General features: G+C 46.2%; 1 protein-coding gene across 2 annotated transcripts in view; it reads left to right on the top strand.

The window, feature by feature from the left end:
• LOC115078902 (threonine--tRNA ligase, cytoplasmic) overlaps positions 1-16,108 on the top strand; it is an 87,104-nt gene that overhangs the window by 52,332 nt on the left and 18,664 nt on the right. For both annotated transcript variants that reach the window (XM_029581985.1, XM_029581993.1), the window contains exon 14: positions 6,560-6,637. In XM_029581985.1, coding sequence (XP_029437845.1) covers positions 6,560-6,637 — 78 coding nt within the window. The remainder of the gene's footprint in view (positions 1-6,559; positions 6,638-16,108) is intronic.

Genomic DNA, 16,108 nt, shown 5'->3' with positions numbered 1-16,108 from the left:
GTCAGAGAATGTCTGTACAATGTAGCAGTTAATAGTGAGTGTAAAAGACAAGTAATCTATTAGTCCTGATATACAGTGTAGTTTTTCTTATTGGTAGTTGTCTATACTTCAGGAGTATTAGTGTAGAGGAAATTGTTATAAGTCACAGAATCAAATTATGTTTTTATTGGAAATGCTGTAAAATTGCTTGCTATATTCTCTTTAGATGCTAGATGGCGCTCATCTCACTTCAAACATACTAGTCAGATAAACTGCAACAAATGGTATCACTAGTCCAGTAAATGAAAATTGGGTTTTCTTTCCTCTGCGATATTTAATGAATGTTTCTTTAAGAATAATACACTTCAAAATATAATTCAATATTTGTATAGTTCCTTTTTATCTCGGATCTTTATGGGAAATGGAATACTGCAGAGTATAGTTCCCAGATCTCTATATTATTCAGTCTTGCATCAATACTAACGATGTGAGAGTATTCTTTTATAGCTGGCTAAGTTATACCAGGCGGAGATCTGCTCTAGAAACAGCACTGGATGCATATTTCTTCTGGGTTACTTCTGTCTCCAACCTGATGCTATATTTGCTGTTTTATAGGCTCTCAAAAGCTTACAAAGGTAATCAAGAGCAAGTATCTTTCTGATTGGCTATATGTTTGCAGTCCTTTTCTCATAAAAGGACTTTATGTACAAATCCTATATGGATAGCCAAGCTATTGCCAGCTGTAAATGGTCATTGCTATAAGCAATGGCTGTTTTGTACCACACAGCAACAGATGTCCATCTGCATTGTTTTCAACAAGCCAATCAATGACTGAATCTTTGTCTGATAGACAATGGCAGAGGGTCTGCTATTTTCAACCCTCAATAGCTCCAGCCTGCCACAGTCCATGGTATCTGAGCAAATATAGAATTTCCCAAATCTTCAGTCTTTATTTCACTTGCTCACTACTGGGTATCAGATGCATATTGAAAGTACAAGAAATCATCTCCCCATCGCCCCACATTAGAAAACAAAGAAAACTGTTCAGAGCATGCACCAGCCATGATACATGGGCATATGGTGGGATGGGCAGATTTCTGCTGAGAGCTTAGCAAGACAGGTTTCTGCAATGACCCAGAGTTCCTGGTACCGCAATAGGTAATGCTTGGCGACCATCGACTGGAGAGATAAGAGGGTGATCATCCAGGAAAGTGGTAGCCTCCACTAGGCTTTTGTATGTATTTCCCTATTAGTTGCAGAAAAAAAACTTTCCCTTGCTTATTGTGCTGATATACTGTATATATCCTGTTTAGTTTCTCAGAGGACAAGCAGGATGGTAGTCCTCACACATGGATGGAGCCCGGCCTGGAACTTTTGATCTCAAAGAATATAGAACTTTTAGACATGCCCTACTGAGCATGTGCAGCTGTAGCCATCACCCTGCTTCCTAGGCAGAGTCCCTCCGTGTCTCTTTCCGCGAAGCTTTGTGGTCACGGGAGCCTTGTGTCTCACAGTATTCAGCTTTGCTCTACTGAGTTTTTGTAAGCGATTTTTTTTCCCTTAGAGCTACAGCCGTTTTTCTTTCTTTTGCCTTGCTGTAGCTTTATTTCTTTTCCTTTTTCTTTTTTCCTCTGTCTGTATGGAGGGCCTTAGTTGCTGTGCAGTCTGGCAGAATCTATTTCTATCCCTTACTTAAAAATAAATTTAAAAAAACTACACCGGTAGTTTAGTATCTGTGTCCTCTCCTTGCTCTGTCTGTTTTTGTACCTTTGTCAGGTGTGGCGGGACTGATTGGATGCAGTCCATGGGTGATCCATGTAGGCCACTGAGCCTGAGGACTCACCTGAGTTTTTCTCAGGCAGGAGTTCCATGCCACTTCACCGATTGGCATTGGTGGAGGTTCAGTCAGTGCAGAGATAAAGGACCACACTGCTCCTGTGGGGAGGAGAACTCATCTTCCCCACATTCAAAGGAACTAGTCTCCATGGGCAGGAGCCAGGAATATATTGCCTCCCCTCCTGCTTACTGGTGATGGCAGTGCAGTCTTCATGTGAGAGAGGGTGAGGAGGAACCTGAGCAAGCAGCTTGCTGCCGCACTTTCAGTGTCATGCCCATGTACATCTGTGACCAGCGCACCGTTGATCTGACACATTGATGTCAGAGACCATGTCGGGGACCAGAAATGCCATTGAGCACCATGGACACCCTTTATGCCATTGAAGTGCTGGGGCACCCTCAATGCCATCGGGGTGCATGATTGCCCTTTATGCCATAAGAGCCTTCTGTGCTGTAGGCATCTGTGGACGTGGAGTCTCGATACACTGGAGTCATCAAGTGCCTTGGAACTCGATGTGGCGGAGTAGTGGCATAGACCTCTAGTGTCGGGGACCAGGTCTACCATCAAGCACCATGGTCTCCCTCGATGACATCGGAGCCGCCCTCATTGTTAAGCCATCAAGATGCATGAGTGGCCATTCTTGATGCCGTTGTGGTATGTGGCCTCTGCCGCCTTTGGGGCCATTGCAGTGCAGAGCTGTCTCTATGCCATCGAAGTGTGAGGCAGCCATGGAGGCCGCTGATCTCGGGAGCCTGTCTGGATCGGAGGGCATTGGAGGTCCTGCCTGGATTCGTGCACCATCGGTATTAATGAGCGCACATTTTTACTCTCAACAATTAACGCTAGCTCTGGAGCTGGCATCAAGTCTTGAGGAGCCCAAAAAGTGTACAGAAAAGCAGAAAATACTGATTTTCTGTTCTTCCTCAGACTTAATATCGTGGCGATATAAGTTGGAGGAACTAAAAACTAAGAAATGTCCCAAAAAAATGTAAAAGCGTGCCGGCAGCCAGGTTAGGAAAATAGATGCTCTAAAATTGTCAGTCTTCCTGAGTGGCTGACAGCCACCTCTCCCAGGCGCCCGCTGCAGAGGAGGTGCTAGGGGTGCACAATCTACCCTAGTGCCTCCTTTTTACTGCAGCAGCCCATTTTATTTAGCATTGGGTGCCCCCGGAGAGGTGGATTAGCACATGTTAAAGGAGCGAGCACTCAAACATACGAGTGCTCCTTTAACGCGCGCTGCTATTGCATCGGCCTATCTGTGATTTGCCTTCTGGCAGTGCACAGCCATCAACTCTAGCAAGTGGTGCTCTGTCCTTGCTATGCCATGGAATTCTACCCACAAGCACGGCGAATGGGGTCATAAGTGTGCCACCATCCATAGGATGGGATACCACTGTATAAGTACTGGTCAGTGTGCTTTTACAGCAGAGGGCTCTATTCTTCAATTGACTTCTACTTTATGGGTGGGGTGTGTGTGTGTTTCCCTCGTGGCAAGCACAACAGGTTGTGCACCGCAGCCACAGGACTGACTAGGACTGTGATCCTGGTCGAACCCTAAGGGGAATAGACGTCGGGAGTCTTCTCTTCCTCAGAAGATGTCTTTCATCCCCCTTCCATGTCACAAATCCCCTTTTATGGGGAAGCCCCTGGGGCTCTGTCCCTGGCAGGTTTATCACTGAACCGGAGTCTTGATTCCCGCTTTGTCCTGCTTGGACAGCCTATAGCTTTGGGATTCACTCATGTGAGGACTACCATCCTGCTTGTCCACGGAGAAAGCAGAGTTGCTTACCCTGTAACAAGAGTTCTCCAAGGACAGCAGGATGTTAGTCCTCATGAAACCAACCCACCTCCCCTGGGAGTTATATTAGGAACTGAGGGTACTCTACCTAGGTATCAGGGTGATGACTACAGCTGCACATGCTCAGTAGGGCATGTTTGAAAGTTCTAGATTCTTTGAAATCTGCTCCGATGTCACCCATGTGAGGCCTAACATCTTGCTGTCCTCTGAGAACACCTGTTACAGGTAAGCAGGATGATAGGCAGGATTTGTTTCAGGTGTTCTCATAAGCACCTGTTTTGTGCATATATTATACAGAGAATATAGCTTTTCATACTTTCACATAAGCTGTAGTCAGGTGTCATTTTTCTTAGTGTTTGTGTGATCTAGACTACAAGGCAAATATCACCATCCTTGTACCTGCTTCACTCTTACAAAGAAACCGTGACCTCCCTCACCCCTCTCACACAGATAAATGCCTCCCAATGATCTCTCTGTCTCTATTCTTCACCCCCCTATTCTCGTGATCTCCCTCTCATCCACAGCTCATACCTTCATCACATTTGCTGCCAGGAGGATGACAGCAGCAATGGTGCCTTGGGCTGCATCCTTCTTCCCTGTTGTCTAGGACCCAATTTCGCTTTGGACCACACAGAACTATGTTATACCACATGGTTCAAACTGGCCATCAAACCCTGGACAGCGGAGGATGATGACACTGCTCTTCTATTGACTATAATAGGTGTTGGTGATGGGGGTTGGAGAAGGTAGCTGGTGAGACTTAAGCCCTTTTGGCCATATACAAAGGGAAGGGAGAAGGGAATGATGCAGGCTTTGGCCTTCCCTGCAGGCCTCATTGAGAGAGGAAGGGGGGAATTGCTGGCAACCAGTTACTGGGCTTAGGCTTCTAAGGGCCTTCCAAGAACAATCATGCAAAAGCAGAAAACAGTATAACTGAGATCCACTTGTCTTACAACGTTCTCCAACCATGCAGGCAAACTGGAAGAGCCAAGGGGATGCAGCTTACGAGTTGATTCCTACAGGATCTGTGATAAGCTGCCAAGCTCTGTTCCACTTGTGCTTTGCTCTGCTTTGTCCCCTTCCCTTCTCTGCAGGCTGCCTGGGAGGAGAGGGGCTAGAGTAAAAAGCAGAGGGCTGCTCGCTGCTGAGTGAGATTCAGCACAGTTGGAAGGCTGCCTCCCTCACCCCCAGACTTTTTTACCATGCTAGGCTTGTGCCTATTAGCAAATCCAGCCCGGTCTCCACTTTTTAGTTTCAACAGTGAATTTTTAACCTTGGAAGGTATAAAATGGTGACTGATGTGGCAGATGACTGGTGTCTAAGAAAGGAGACCTGCAACAAATCATGAGTTATGCCTAGCATAGTTAGGGTCCCCGGTTTGGCCAGGTGCATGCCGCCATATGGAGGAGCAGGATGCTCGGTGGACGGGAGTGCTTCACAGGGGAAGGAGGGAGGGGAGGGTTCCTGAAAGCAGAAGAGAATGGGAGGGCAAAGAAAAGCAAAAGGGAAAGCAAAGAAAAGAAGCTAAGGGGCAAAGTGGGAGAGAATGTACCTGACTCCTACCTTTATTCAAAAATGTTTTCCACCCTTCGTGACAACTGAAGGAAAGCAGATGCAGGGTTGAGGAAAGATTTGATGAGAATATGCCTTGGGCTCAGTAAGTGCAGCTCAGCCATTCTTCAGAAGGGAGGTGACTGTGATTCTAGCGTGAGCAGAGGAATGGATGCAGGAGTGCTGGGCAGGGAGGGATGAAGTGGGCGTGGTTTTGGGGAATGTGCATTTCTTCTACCTTTTTATTCTTTGCATAATGTAGGAGGAAATGGTTATAGTTCTCCAGTTTCACTCTGCATGCAGAGAGGCTTCTTGGGGTTTCCATTCCAATTTTGTCTCCACATTTGTAACTTTCTGTGAATAAGGCGAGGTGTGTTACTAGCATGTAGGGATTTGCATCGGTCTTGCTTGGGTTTTCTCAATAGGACATGCATTACTGCTGCTCTGCCATCGTTTCATAGGTAGGGCTATTGCTGTTTGAGTCCTTGGAGTTCGTGCTGCAGTGGTATGGCAGCTTTGCTACACATGTGTAAGTGGTTTTTCAGTCTTGTATTTTACAGTGCACCTGCTAGCACAGAGAGTTTGTGCTGCTGTTACTGAAGTGACACCTGAATTGGTGTGGGGAAATATCCTAGTTCTACTGTGTTCCCATTGTTGAGGGTGGAGAGGGCTTCCTGTGGATGCAGTGTACATGTTTAGCCCTGTCAGGGTCATGTGTTTAGTGTCACACATGAGCGTCATCGGTCAAGATGTGTCCTGGTAGAAAAAAGGTTACAAACCACTGCACTAGTTAGTATTTGTCAGTCCTTCTCTGAAAATCTGGATTTCTATGGGTAGATGGACAATTGGCAGGTGGTCTTGCTGTATAGTGGCGGAAGTCTACAGTAGAGTGCCTTTTTGTTTGCTTTCCTTGTATTGTAATGTATTAATTTGCTGTATGTTTTATTTTGTGAACCTCCTAGATGGATAGATCCCTACCCCATTGTGCGGTATATAAAAATTTTTAAATAAAATAAATATTAACATAAAAATTGGAGCACTCTTCTAACAAATTAGTCTAAGTACAGTTTGTACTATTGAGGTAGCTGTGAATGATTGCTGGCTTTACATCCAGGTTTATCTAAGACTGCAGCCACAACCAGTCTTGAAGAAAGCTGAGCGACCTAATTCTCCAGAAATGGTTTTGTGCCTGAGGTTTGTAGACCACAGAGAGTGGGGATGGTATGGGGGTCAATTTGTGGTCTCAAAAGCCTAGCCATGGCACCTTGTACATTTCTATGATTTTCACATTCCAGCATAAGGTCTGATAACCGCCAAAGAATCCTATGTGTAAAATATTTTTTTTATTTTAGTTTTTTTTAAATAGTGTAACTGTTTCCCTCCCTCTCTTTCAGCAACTTGAAAACAGCCTTAATGAATTTGGTGAGAAGTGGGAGTTAAACCCAGGTGATGGTGCATTTTATGGACCCAAGGTTAGTAAATGCTGAAAGTATGTTGATGTCTGTGGAGTCAATGGTTCTTCCTACTCGTGATCTAAATCTTGACAGGAACACATTTTAAACTAGGATAATTAAGTGGTAATTGACTGACTTTCCCTGTACGTACCTGGATCAGTCCTGACTCCTAGGTTTATGCATTCCTGCCAGCAGATGGAGACAGAGGTTTTTTTTACTGACACTGCCTCATAAACCCCAATGCCACCTGCAGTTCCTCAGTATTTCTGTCTTTATGAAGTCATCTGTTTCTAATTATTCTCTTTCCATCTGAGTTTCTTAAATTGGTTTCACAGGTCTACAGCTTTGTGCAGACTGGTAATTTTTTTTTTTTTAATGGATATGTTGCTAATAAGCAATGCTGGATTTATAGCAAACTTGTCCATTCTAGTCCCAGACTTTCATTAGATATTCAGTACCAAGCTGCCACCTTCCTAAGGGAGGCAAACTTCAAACTGTCCACGTTGGAACAAAGACCACGTTGAAAACTGCCACAGGTACAAAATGTGGGTGGTCGCTGGCACCTGCAGATTGTGTGGGTGAAAAGCGTGTAGAGTTATTTTTAAAAATGCTGTCTGAGTCTCGAAGTTTGACTAATCGGGATAAGCTTCCCTACTTGCAAGTGCTTCATTATACAGGATCAAAGTCTATTTTAAACTGATCTTAGGAAGGGTAAATCCCTGTTGGGGAAAGGTGTGGACCATTAGCAGGCTAATATCCAATTGATAAACTTACCCTCCAAGCCTTGACATGCTGTGACTTGGGAAAAAGATCTGAGAGAGCGTTTAGATGAATCCTCCTCTGTCAATGAAGAGAAACTCCGTATCCACCCTGCTGGTTGAAAACGGTAAAAATTACTGTTTCAGTGGTATCTTACTCGGGAAAGACTTCATAAAATGTATCCTGATTCTAAATTGAATTGTTGGCATAATGTGTGTGTGAGGGTAGCTTCCCTATTTCATACATGGAGTGTCCCTTAATATACCGTGTTTCCCCGATAGTAAGACACCCCTGATAGTAAGACGTAGTGGGAATTTTAGGGGGGTCGGCTAATGTAACACATCCCCCGAAAGTAAGACGTACCTGTCATTTCAAAAAAAAATTATTTTTAAATACCTGTCGGAGGGCCGCGTGGGTCCAGGCGGCTGGCGGCGGGAGCCGGGTGGTCGCATGTTAAATCTAGGCCGCGGGCGGGTGGGCGCTTGTTCCAGGCGGCGGCGGGGGGGCGGGTGGACGCGCGTTAGTTCGAGGCGGGCGGCGGGTGGTCGCGTGTTAAATCTAGGCCGGGTCGCACAGGCGCGCATTCATTCACTGCCGGTGGGGGCAGCCGAGGCAGCCCCCACAGGCAGTGAATGAATGCACGCCTGTGCGACCCCTGCGATTCGGCGCTGGGGGCTGCCGGTGGGGGCTGCGGCAGTGAATGAATTCATTCATCCAGGCGGAGGAGCCGGCTGCTTTCGCCGCTGCCGGCTGCTTTCGGCGCTCAAGGCAGTCACATGCTGTGACGTCACGGCATGTGACTGCCTTGAGCGCCGAAAGCAGCCGGCAGCCCCCACCGGCAGTGAATGAATGCGCGCCTGTGCGACCCGGCCTAGATTTAACACGCGACCACCCGCCGCCCGCCGGCCGTCTCGAACTAACGCGCGTCCACCCGCCCCCCCCGCCGCCGCCTGGAACAAGCGCCCACCCGCCCGCGGCCTAGATTTAACACGCGACCACCCGGCTCCCGCCGCCAGCCGCCTGGACCCACGCGGCCCTCCGACAGGTATTTAAAAATAATTTTTTTTTGAACACTCCGGTTTTTTTTCCAATATAAGACATACCCTGAAAGTAAGACATAGTGGGACTTTTGGGGGTAAAAAGAAAGTAAGACGCTGTCTTATATTCGGGGAAACACGGTAGAAGTATTGGGATGTGATTGTTACATGGATCCAGGCTATCACTGGTGTAATTGTCCCTGGGGATCCTAAGTTTTTTCCTGTTAAGTCTTCCCTTGCTGCAAAGATTGATCTTGCAAGTTATCATAGCTGCAAGAGGCGCATTGATGACTTGTTGGAAGAACTCAGAGTTTCCAGCTTTAGCATCTGATAGTCTGTGCCTTCGTAAGGTTCATTATATAGAGAAACTAACTGCGCTGAGACAAGATGCAGTTGAGAGGTTTGGAAGCCTGATGTAATCTGATCAGAATCTTGCATTTATGTATTTTTGTTGTGTGTGTGCTGTGATAGAACCTGATGGCTTGTAGTGTGTGGTGGGATGGGTGGAACAGGTTGTTTTGGGATCTTTGTATGCATCATTGAAGATATTTCACGTTTGGATGTATAAATGTTTTTGAATCTTTACTAAACATCTACTGGCAAAAAAAAAAATTGCCATCTATTCACAGACTTCCTTTCCCAACCTGAACATACTACCAGGAACCTCATTTTCTAGTATAATCTGCCCCTTTCCCCACTCCACCCCCAATCTGTAAATAGCAAACGTCTGGGAGCAGGCTTACTGTGTGCTGCAGCTTCTTTCTTTGCCAGCTTCCCTCTGTAATATGAACTGCATGGGGCCAATAGGTCTCAAGCCTACAGAGTCCTGTGCAGTTTCTTTTGTAGAGGAGAGCCAGCAAGGGGAAGCAGGAGCACTGGCCTGGTGGGAGGACATCCTGCTGGCCAGGAGGGAAACAGGAAATGAGTCTGCAGCCGTGGTACACCAGTTGGGAAACACTGGTGTAACCCATGCTTATTCCCTTGATATCTATCTAATTTTATAGTTATCTCCTCCTCTTGGGTTGAAATATTTGCATGGTGGCCAGGGGTGAAATTCTTCAATAGAAGCATTTCAGGGTCTGGGACTCCCCCTTCGACATTTGGTTTTCTGCTGGTCTCTGCAGAGTTGGCTGGAGAACTGGCTTGGTTCCCAAAAAACCTTTTATAGAGGTTTTGTCCATAGACAAGACAGTCTTTTGCTTTATTGGTGGGACTTAGGTGTGGTCAGTTACTGATTCCTTTGTAACTGAGTGCTTGAGACTGGGTGCCTAGGCATGCGTCTATTCCTACATCAAAGCTGGTCAGTCAGCCTTTGACATACGTTGGTAGCTCCATTGTGATTAAGAACACAAGTTGCCATACTGCGTCAGACTGAGGGTCCATCAAGCGCAGCATCCTGTTTCCAACAGTGGCCAGTCCAAGATACAAGTACCTGGCAAGTACCCAAACAGTAAATAAATCCCATGGCTATTCCTTAAGTCAGTTGGATTAATAGCAGTTTGTGGACTGCTTTTCCAGGAGCTAGTCCAATCTTTTTTTTTTTTTTTTAACCCAGCTGTGCTTACTACCTTAACCACATCCTCTGGCAAAGAATTCCAGAGCTTAATTGTTCATTGAGTGAAAAAGAATTTTCTCTGATTTGTTTCAAATGTGCTACTTTCAAATTTCGAGTGATGCCTAGTCCTTGTATTTTCTGTATTTACACGAAGTTAGGTTGCATATTAGGAGTTAACACCCAGGAAAAAGATCTAACCGTCATAGTAGAAAGTACATTGTAATTGGCTGAGTGTGCTGTGGCAGGCAAAAAAGTAAATAGAATGTTAGGAATTATTAGGAAAGGAATAGTGAATAAAATTGAGAATGTCATCATACCTCTGCATTGCTTCATGACAAGACTGTATCTTGAGTACTGTGTACAATACTGATTGCCATATCTCAAAAATATAGTTGCACTGGAAAAGGTTCAGAGAAGGGTGACCAAAATGAAAAAGGGGATGGAACAGCTCCACTACAATGAAAGACTAAAGCAGTTAGGACTATTCGGCTTGGAGAAGAGACGGCTGAGGGGGTTATGATAGAGGTCTTTAAGATCATTTATTTATTTATTTATAGATTTTTATATACCGGGGTACGTAAGTAACATCACCTCGGTTTACATTCAACAAGAATTCAGCATTGTGCTTTACAATGAAACATAGTAACTGAACAAATACAATAACATGTATAGTTTTGAATTAAAAAAAAAATACATATATATATATATATATATATATAACAATAAATGGTAGACTGTGGTAATTAGGAAGAAGAGCGGAGGATTCAGTTCATTAATAGTATGCTTTTTTAAATAACCAGGTTTTGAGATTTTGTTTAAATTTTTTGTGGCAAAGTTCCTGGCGTAATTCAGAGGGCATGGTGTTCCATATAGTTGAGAGGTCTTGAACGAGTAGATGTGACTCGGTTGTTTACACTTTCGAATAATAGAAGGACTAGGGGGCATTCCATGAAGTTAGCAAGTAGCACATTTAAGACTAATCAGAGAAAATTCTTTTTCACTCAACGCACAATAAAGCTCTGGAATTTGTTGCCAGAGGATGTGGTTAGTGCAGTTAGTGTAGCTGGGTTCAAAAAAGGTGTGGATAAGTTCTTGGAAGAGAAGTCCATTAATGGCTATTAATCAAGGTTAGTTAGGGAATAGCCACTGCTATTAATTGCATCAGTAGCAAGGGATCTTCTTAGTGTTTGGGTACTTGCCAGGTTCTTGTGGCCTGGTTTGGCCTCTGTTGGAAACAGGATGCTGGGCTTGATGGACCCTTGGTCTGACCCAGTATGGCATCTTCATATGTTCTTATCTGTGAAGGATCTCACCCTGAAGACTGTCTTTTTGGTGGTGATTTGTTTGGCAAGTCTGATTTTGGAGTTGCAGGCCTTGTCATGCAGGGGTCCCTTTCTGCCGCTTTTGGATGACTGCGTTTCGTTGTGTACAGTGCCTTCCTTTTTGCCTGAGGTCTTCTTGACATTTCATCTCAAACAAACAGTGGAATTGCAGGCTTTCCCTCATTTAACATCAGATAAGCCACATGCTGGACGCTCGTCGGGCTCTGTTACATTACCTTGAGTTCACTAACAATTTTCAACTTTCCAATCATCTTTGTCTTGTTCAGTGGTGCAAAAGAAGGGAAGTAAGGCATCCAAGGCCCCATTGTGCAATGGTTAAAGGAAGCAATTTTCGTGGTCGAACCATGCCAGAGGAGTTGCAGGCACATTCGACTAGGACACAGGTAGCTTCTTAAGTGGAGTGTCAGCTAGTATTGCTGCAAGATTAGTCAGGCGGTGAAGTGGTCTCTACACACTTTTACCAAACATTACCGATTTAGGTGTTTGGGTGCTGGAGGAGACTGTTTTATGCGCAGGTCTTTCAGGTTCCTACCCAGTGTAGGGGAGCTTGGGTACATCCCACTTGTCTGGGACTGATCTGGGGTATGAACAGGAAAGGAAAATTGGTTGTTGCCTGCTACTTTTCGTTCCTGGGATACCCCAGATCAGTCCAGAAGCCCGCCCATTGCAAAAGACTGTTCTTGCTTCTGGATGTTTATGTTGTGGATTCTGATGCTGCAAAATGTGTGATGATTATCAACATGAAGTTTCTTTTCCTCATTTGAGGAGGGGACTCTTGTTAAAGGGGTTCCAACATTTTCTCTGCTTGCCCTAGTTGGGGGGCGTGGTTAAGTTTTCAGGTTAATTATCTTGGTTTGTATATAAGTCAGTACTGAAGTGGAGTGTGGCCCCCTTGTTTATGTAGCAGGGCCTCAGTTTTGTTCTGTCTCCATCTGCTGGTAGGGAATCAAACCCCACTTGTCTGGATTGATCTGTGGTATACCAGGAACAAAAATTAGCAGGTAAGAACCAAATTTCCTGTACTCTAGGTGCTGTCTCACCAAGGAGTGATACAGAGGTTTTATGACATTCCTAATAATTCCTAACTCATCCAAATACACTAGAGATTTGGGAGGAAGATGGTCTCAAACTCTGACCTCCCTACACCCATATGAACCTGCACCCTTTACCCTTTCCTACTCCAGTTAGTCAAGCTAGCAAGTGGGGCCTCATAATCTGGGCATGCAAAATTGTGAACTTTCCCGTATTTAAGGCACTACTTCCTATAGACCAGAAAAAAAGCTGTTTCCACTATAAAAGGCCAGCCTGGATCTAGACAAACTGAAAAACTACCACCCAGCATCTAATATCCTATTTCTAGGGAAAATAAGAACATAAGTACCAAGGTCCATCGAGCCCAGCATCCGATCGTGGCCAGTCAGTCAGATCTAATTCCTGTTACTCCTCCTCAGGAATGGCAATTGCTTTCTTTAATCTACCTGGCTGATGATGTGTTATGGATTTTTCCTCCAGGAACTTGTCCAAATCTCTGTAAATTCTGCTGTGCTACTTGCCCTGATCACATCCTCTGGCAGCAGATCCCACAGCTTAATATTGCGCTGAGTGAAAAGGTACTTTCTGTGATTTGCTTTGAATTTACTGGTGGTTAGATTCTAAAGTGAATCTCACGAGAATGCCCTTTAAAGGATCTCTCCTATTCAGAAGCGAACTGGAAAAGTTAGCCAGCAAGTGGGGCGAATTATCATTGCCACGGGAAGACGGGTAAAGGATCCCAGCGCCCCTCACCCAGAAGAGTCAGGGGGCAGCGGTTCTCAATGCTTTAGACCCTACAGGAACTCACAGTTCCAAACACCCCGTCCTTCCGGAAGACCCCAGTCCTTTTGGAACCGACAGACCAAGAGAGGAACAGGCTCGGGGGTAGGCTCCAGCCGTGCCTCCCAATGAGAAGGGGCCGATCCATCCCCGGGAAGAGGAAATAGGTTGACTTGCCCTTTTTTTTTTTTTTTTTTTTTTTTTTACCAAAGATGAGTCGAGATCACGTCTGACAAATGGGTGCTAAACATCATTCGAGAAGGTTACTCTCTGGAGTTCCGCAGCATTCCTCGACACAAATTTATTATGTCACCCTGCCACTCCCATACCAAAAGACTGGCAGTGGAAGCCACTCTTAACAAGATTACTCAGCCTGAAGGCAATAACTCCGATTCCTGCACCCCCACAAAATATGAGGTGCTATTCCATCTATTTTATCGTTCCCAAGAAGGAAGAGTCATTCCGGCCCATCTTGGACCTCAAGAATGTCAACTGTCATCTGTGGATACTACACTTCCGCATGGAGACCCTTCACTCTGTAATAATGGCAGTACAACCAGGGGAGTTCCTGACCACCTTGGACCTCTCCGAAGCCTACCTTCACATTCCAGTCCATCAAGAGCACAAAGCGTATACTGGGTCACCATTACCAGTTCCGAGCACTACCCTTTGACCTGGCAACCGCCCCCAGAACATTCTCTAAAATCATGGTGGTCATGGCAGCAACACTAAGGAAGGAAGGGATCTTGGTTCACCCTTACCTGGACAACTGGCTGATCAGGGCAAAGTCTTCAGAAGAGAGCCAGCAGGTGACCAGCAAAGTCAAGAACCTACTCCAGGAGCTCGGTTGGGTTGTGAACATGGGCAAGAGCGGTCTGTAGCCCTCCCAGTCTCTAGAGTACCTGGGGGCCTGTTTTGACACCAACAGAGAAGGAAGCTGATGGAACAGTTACGCCGATTGACTAATGCGTGCCCAAGAGTATGGGACTATCTTCAAGTCCTAGGCCTTAATGCATCAACCCTGGAAGTCGTTTCATGGGCAAGGGCCCACATGCGACCGCTCCAGTGATCCTTGCTCTCGCAATCGAACCCACTGTCCCAGGACTACTCAATTCGCCTCCAACTTCCAGCAGAGGTATGTTTTCAGCTTCAGTGGTGGCTACTGGAAGACCACCTAAGCAGAGGAGTAAACCTATCCCCACCGAACTGGATCTTGCTCACCACGGATGTGAGCCTGCGAGGGTGGGGAGCCCACTGTCAGGAACTGATGGCCCAGGGACAAAGGAGCAAGGAAGAGGCAGGATGGAATATAAACCGCCTGGAGGCTCGAGCAGTCAGACTAGTTTGCCTGCAATTCAGCCACAGACTCAGAGACAAAGCGATTCAAGTAATGTCCGACAACGCCACAACAGTGGCCTACATCAACCGCCAGGGAGGGACCAGGAGCCAGTAGGTGTCTCTGGAGATAGATCTTCCTCATGGCATGAATGGAGATAAACCTACAAGGGATCTCTGCCTCCCACATCACAGGAAAAGACAATGTCTCAGCAGACTTTCTCAGCAGAGAGAGCCTGGACTCGGGGGAATGGACGCTGTCGACCACAGCCTTCCAACTGATAGTGAATCGCTGGGGCCTACCAGACATGGATCTACTGGCCACCTACCTCAGTGCCCAAGTCCCCAGGTTCTTCAGCCACAGACGAGAGCCACACTCCCAAGGGATCGATGCCCTCGTCCAGATCTGGCCAGAGGACGTCTTACTTTATATCTCTCCCCCCCCCCCCCCCATGGCCACTACTGGGCAAGGTCATCCACAAGAGAGAACACCACAGGGGACTAGTTCTAGTAACCCCGGATTGTCCAAGACGTCCATGGTACGCAGACTTTCAAAGACTCCTTGCGGGGAGCCCTCTGTGCCTACTTCCACACAGGGACTTTCTCCAGCAGGGCCCAATTCTTCACAAAGATCCATCTCAATTCTCTTACGGTTTGGCCCTTGAGAGGATTCGCCTGAAGAAGCGTGGTTACTCGAAGCTCATGATTGACACCCTGCTCAGAACACGCAAGTTTTCCACATCCCTGACATACATACGGATCTGGAGAATATTCGAAGTCTGGTGCGAAGACCGCTGGATTCTCCCGCGGACAGCCAAAATCTCCATGATCCTGGAGTTCCTACAGGACAGTATGATGAAGGGGCTGTCTCTCAACTCATTCAAGGTCCAAGTAGCTGCCCTCTCCTGCTTCATAGTCGAAGTGAATGGTATCAGTCTATCAGCTCATCCGGATTTGACCTGTTTCCTAAAAGGGATTAAGCAACTTTGGCCACCCCTAAAGTGGCCAGTGCCTCTATGCAACCTCAATCTGGTATTAGACTTCCTAGTGGGGGCTTCTTTCAGACCAACATGTGGTCTGTCACTACACATCTTAACATTGAAGACAGTATTCCTGGTGGCAGTGTTATGTTCAGCTCATCGTATCTCTGAACTACAGGCACTATCCTGCTGTTCCATCCTTCCTACTGAAAGTGGTTTCCAATTTTCACCTGAACCAAGCCATCTCCCTACAATCTCCTGAGGAACATAAGGACTCTGAAGACTCACGCCTTCTTCGCCAACTAAATGTCGTTAGAATCCAGGTGCGATACCCGGAAAGATCGGAACCAAGGCACAAAACAGATTGCTTGTTCGTCCTTCACAGTGGGAAGAAACAAGAAGAGGCCTCACAGGCAACCATAGCCCGCTGGAACAAAGAAGTAATCAAGGCAGCCTACATAGATGCAGGGAAGTCCTTACCACTGCAGGTTAAGGCTCATTCTACTAGGGCCCAAGCAGTATCTTGGGCAGAGACCAAACTGCTATCGCCTGCTGAGATTTGTCGGGCGGCGATATGGTCCTCCCTACATACCTTCTTCAGGTTCTACCACCTGGATGTTCAGGCCCAAGAAGACTCAGCCTTCGCAAGGGTAGTACTAAGTGGGCCA

Source organism: Rhinatrema bivittatum, chromosome 1, assembly GCF_901001135.1.
Source record: "Rhinatrema bivittatum chromosome 1, aRhiBiv1.1, whole genome shotgun sequence".
Classification (NCBI taxonomy): domain Eukaryota; kingdom Metazoa; phylum Chordata; class Amphibia; order Gymnophiona; family Rhinatrematidae; genus Rhinatrema; species Rhinatrema bivittatum.
Note: the sequence above shows the minus strand (reverse complement) of the source record. Positions and strands in the feature narration are given on the sequence as shown.